Source organism: Gadus chalcogrammus, chromosome 9 (genome assembly GCF_026213295.1).
Source record: "Gadus chalcogrammus isolate NIFS_2021 chromosome 9, NIFS_Gcha_1.0, whole genome shotgun sequence".
In the NCBI taxonomy this organism is placed as follows: domain Eukaryota; kingdom Metazoa; phylum Chordata; class Actinopteri; order Gadiformes; family Gadidae; genus Gadus; species Gadus chalcogrammus.
This window is the reverse complement of record NC_079420.1, coordinates 1,893,967-1,898,971: the sequence shown is the minus strand read 5'-3', so window position 1 is coordinate 1,898,971 and position 5,005 is coordinate 1,893,967. Positions and strand designations below refer to the sequence as shown.

The window sequence follows — 5,005 nt, the reverse complement described above, 5'->3', positions numbered from 1 at the left end:
TCTACATTATGTTTCAGGTGGTGAGTAAATTGGTGAGTTTGGGTCAAACTCATGGTCAAAAAAGTAATTGTCAAAATGTTAAGAGGTTTTGTCCAAATTGATTGATCTCAATCAGAATATATTTTCTTTCTCATTTCTCAAATAAAAATGCCATACATTTTCTGCTTATCATCTCTAAAATGCAAATATTGAGTTAGTCTTGGCTGCTCAAAAGACAAATGTATTGCATCACTTTGGGCTTTTGGAATTTGATAGACCTAATTAACTTATTAATCAACACAAACAAGGGCTAGATTCATTGACACGGATGCAGGAATCATACGTAGCTGTTGGAAGGCCTCTTCCTATATCCCACCAAAGCGCGTTCCATAAATGTAAGAACCTTCCTTAAATGTGACACCATTCCCAATTTCCCCAAAGGTATTTTCCCAAAACATGCTTAGACTTGACCGTGGACTGATATGTCGATGCGGCTGACGGAGGTCCGCTGAAACAAGCTATAATCATGAAACAAACACAATGTTGTATGATTGTCATCAGGATATGTTTTCGTGAAGCCAGTCAGGTTACTCAAGGGTGCAGCTATAACCCATATCCAGTCTGTACAACTCAGGGGACGGGACGTTAGCCATGGCAGCCGCAAGATGTTCAGCACTCGTGCTCCCTGAAGACGAGTGAGTGTTCCGCCTCCTCATTTATTCAGGCGGTCCAGAGTCTCTTGTGATGGGTTCAGACCGTGTGCATGGGGCTTTCATGTACTGAGGACCAGGTTCACACAACGTTAGGGCCGGTGGGTCCCAAAAGTTCTTCCTTTCTCTTGATCGCCACTTATCTTGGATTTAAATGAACACACCTTCAAGGCTACCAGACATCCATGTGGGGAATTTGCCATACCCAGGTTTCTTTTCAAATAAAGACAGTCTGTAAAATACAGACTCACAATGTGGTTGGTTCAACCGACGACAAGCACAGTTAGACTATACCTAATTTGTCTTTTAGGAATGGTATCAAAACTACGCATCTCTGGACCTTTCCAATAAATAACATGAAGAGAATCTTTTTGGTTTGTCTTTTTTCTTTTTCTATCCCTCATTTGTGTTTGTGTGTGTGTGTGTGTGTGTGTGTGTGTGTGTGTGTGTGTGTGTGTGTGTGTGTGTGTGTGTGTGTGTGTGTGTGTGTGTGTGTGTGTGTGTGTGTGTGTGTGTGTGTGTGTGTGTGTGTGTGTTTGTCCGTGTGCATAAATACAAACTTGGAGGATGTTTGCAGAATGATGTACTCATCCCTCTGTGTCTGGGTTTGTGTGTGTGTGTGTGTGTGTGTGTGTGTGTGTGTGTGTGTGTGTGTGTGTGTGTGTGTGTGTGTGTGTGTGTGTGTGTGTGTGTGTGTGTGTGTGTGTGCGCGCGCATGCTTATGTGCATGTATTTGAGGGCGTGTGTATGAGCACGTGTGTGCATGTGGTTGTGTCTGTGCCCCCCCCCCCCCCCCCCCATGTGTTCAGACGATGCTGCGGGAGCCGCTGGAGTTGCGGCGGCGGCTGAAGGGCAGCGTGTGATGCAGGGGCGTGGGCGAGTCGGGGGGGCAGAACTGGTGGGGGTGGTTGTAGGGCGGCGGGGGCGGGGGCAGCGGCGGCTGGGGGCCGTCCCCCGTGTCACGGACGCGCACCGGGGTGGACATGGCGGACTGGATGAGGCGGTGGGACGCGGGCGTCTGGCTCAGGAAGGCCTCCATCCGGCCCCGCCCGCTCTGGTCCACCACGATCACCTTGACGATCTGCTGGCACTGGATCAGGGTCTCGGGGCGGAGCTCCCCGGGCTGGGCGGGGCCGAGCAGGGCCGGGGGCGCGGCCAGCGCCAGCGCGCTGGACTCAATGCTGGGCTGGCTCAGTTGGTATGTCTGCAGCCTGTTGTGAATTGACACCTAGTTTAGGAACAGTCAGAGAACGCACGGGGAGTTAGCAGCCTGAACGCAGCCTCTACGAAGCCCCCTGGGGACTGGGACGGGCAGCATGCCTGGCGCGCACGGGAAGCACAGGCAGGGAGACAGGCGCACAGAGAGAGACAGGCGCACAGAGAGAGAGACAGGCGCACAGGCAGGGAGACAGGCGCACAGAGAGAGACAGGCAGAGAGACAGGAGCACAGGCAGAGAGACGGGGCGCGGCGTGCGTACGCACACAGACACGCACCACCGGAGGCACTAGCAGAGACACAACAGCCCTTTGAGACGAAGGAGGGGCCGGAGGGGGGCACGCCTGAGATCAGATGTGTGTGTGTCTGTCTGTCTGTCTGTCTGTCTGTCTGTCTGTCTGTCTGTCTGTCTGTCTGTCTGTCTGTCTGTCTGTCTGTCTGTCTGTCTGTCTGTCTGTCTGTCTGTGTGTGTGTGTGTGTGTGTGTGTGTGTGTGTGTGTGTGTGTAGCAGGAGGAGCTGGGGGAGGATGGGGTGTGTGGGTGCAGGTGGAGGGGAGGGACACCGAGGGCGTGGTGTCCCCCCCCCACAGAGGGTCCCACTGCCAGGGACCAGACGGCCCCCGGGCGCAGGGCAGCCGGCCTGTGGGGGGGGCCGGAGGGACAGGAGGGCGGGGCCGGAGAGGGAGGGAGGGAGGGGCTGGGAGGTTAGGAACCAGCTTCTGACTGGGATAGGGCTGGGAGGAGAGGAGAGCTGTGTGCGCACACACACACACACACACACACACACACACACACACACACACACACACACACACACACACACACACACACACACTCACTCACTCACACACACACACACACACACACACACACACTCACTCACACACTTGTTGGTATCAGCGTATTTGGAAGTTCCTATCGGACGAGGCTAAGCTAACGAGAAGGCTGCTAAGCTCACGGGGGCGTTGCTAAGCTAACGGGGTGTTGCTAAGATAATGGGAGGTTGTGTAGCCACTGAGGGTGTTGCTAAGAAAAGTCGTTGCTAAACTTGCTTAGCTAATGGCAAGCTTACTTAGCTTTGCTAGGCTAACGAGGATGTTGCTAAGCTAACGAGGGTTGCTGCTAAGCTAACAGAGGGTTGCTGCTAAGCTAAGGAGGGCGATGCTAAGCCAACAGAGGGTTGCTGCTAAGCTAACAGAGGGTTGCTGCTAAGCTAACGAGGGTGCTGCTAAGCTAACAGAGGGGTGCTGCTAAGCTAACAGAGGGTTGCTGCTACGCCAACAGAGGGTTGCTCCGTTAACGAGGGGCTGCTCGTGCTTCACAGCACGGCGGGCGTCAGAGGAGGAGGGGGCAGACTCCGCCCTGCGATGGAGACGGGGCTGAGCGTGGAGCCCGAGGGGGACAGCGCCAGCCTCCCTGCCGAGGCTCAACCCTTTCATTCCCTTTGCATCCCGGGCTCCTCAGAGCGGGTGAAGGGGTGGGAGTGCGGGGTGGGGGGCCTCGGGCAGGGCTCTTATAAAGCCAAGCATATCAAAGCACTACAGCCCTACCCCCCCCCCCCCACTCACAATAAAGACGGCTCCCTGTTGACCCCCCCCGTCCAGCCCCCAACGCTTACAGGCACAAGCATGCTGCGCTGGACCGAAGACATAAAAAAGACACTTACCTGAAAGAGGAAGAGGAAGAGAGAGGGGGAGAGCGAGGGAGGGGGGGTGGGGGGGAGAACAGCGGGAGAGAGACAGGGGGAGGGAGGGAGGGAGGGAGGGGCGGTGAGGGAGGAAGACAGAAAGGAGGGAAAAACGAGAGAGGGATAGATAGAAAGGGAGAGAGGGCATGTGAGTTCCACTCACCTCTACTGTGTTGTTATTTCCTGTCACATCCTGTTGGACTGTGGGATAAGTAGTTGTATTTATTAGTTGTTCTAGTTCTACAGATATGTGAACACAACTTAACTGCGCTGTTAAAGTGAAAGGTACAAGCTTCCTGCTCTCTCTCTCTCTCTCTCTCTCTCTCTCTCTAATCTTTTCATTCCGATGCCTGTGTAAGAAGCCTCCTTCTCTTGTTCCCTACGGCTGTGGTCGTGTCCTACTTTGCGCTCGGCCCCCCGGTGTATTCCCCGTCTCTTGTTTATTTCAGAGCGGTGACGAGGTGCAGTACCTAGAGCGGCGTGTGCGTCCACTTGGCCCCCGTTGGAGTGCGCGGTGTGCAGCTGGACCCCCTGCTGCCGGTCCATCTCCCCTGGAGGATCAGAGGGACACACCGTGGTCAGGCCTCTGGGTGAAGCCCTGGGACGCCATTAGGGGTAACGTTATTAACGCTAACCGCTACCTTTACCTTTATTCAATTCAAACAGACTTTTCTTTATGAAAAAAGGGAAAATCTCATTATCTCATTTCCCCAGTCGCAGCCCGCAGTAATTTAACGAAAATCCCTTTTTTCTATTCCATTTTTACTTTTTACATTTAATGAAATCACACCAAAGGCCAACTGTCAAGCTCGATGATTTTCTTAAATAAGAGAGCTATGCTTCCTTCGGCTGCAGTCTGCAGCCTCGACTTAGTTTCTTGAGACCCCTGAGAAGGTTTGACCATTGACGTCGTTGGTCCAACATAGCCGAATCCCGAACCAACGATGTCAACGGTCCACGTTTCCGGGATTTGTCTCAGCTGTCGGTACAACGATTCACACTGCGTGTACGTTAGCAGCTACTCTCGTACGTTCTCCGAAACAAGAGAGGGTCTCTGCTGTTGCTGAATGCTTCATCAATCATCGCCATCGTCAAAATCGGCCTTTAAACGAGGGGCTCTGAACGCCCCGGCCCTGTCGGCTGTTCCTCGGTGCTCCTCCACCTACATTGGATGTGGATCTGCTCCATCTCGTTGACCTCGGTGATCGACTCCCGGAGCTCCTCTGCGAACCTTCGGAGCTCCTCTCCGCTGGGCGAGCAGAAGCTCACCAGCTGCTTCTTCTCCGAGGTGAAGGGGCTCAGCATGGTGATCCCGTGGGCGTAGTCTGGGGGAGGGAGGGGGGGGGGGGGTTAGGCTTAGGTCTAAGTATGATTGGATAGCATCCCGCCGCTCTGGCTCCGCCTCCTGCCGAA

The 5,005-nt window shown here is 54.0% G+C and overlaps 1 protein-coding gene across 1 annotated transcript in view; it reads right to left on the bottom strand.

Annotated features, from left to right (window-relative positions):
- Window positions 1-1,494: 1,494 nt before the first annotated feature.
- iqsec3b (IQ motif and Sec7 domain ArfGEF 3b) overlaps window positions 1,495-5,005 on the bottom strand; it is a 6,889-nt gene continuing 3,378 nt past the window's right edge. Inside the window, exons 5-8 of the mRNA XM_056598700.1 lie at window positions 4,759-4,917; window positions 4,063-4,143; window positions 3,756-3,793; window positions 1,495-1,917 (exon numbers count right to left, since the gene is read on the bottom strand). Of these exons, the coding sequence (XP_056454675.1) occupies window positions 1,495-1,917; window positions 3,756-3,793; window positions 4,063-4,143; window positions 4,759-4,917 (701 nt within the window). The remainder of the gene's footprint in view (window positions 1,918-3,755; window positions 3,794-4,062; window positions 4,144-4,758; window positions 4,918-5,005) is intronic.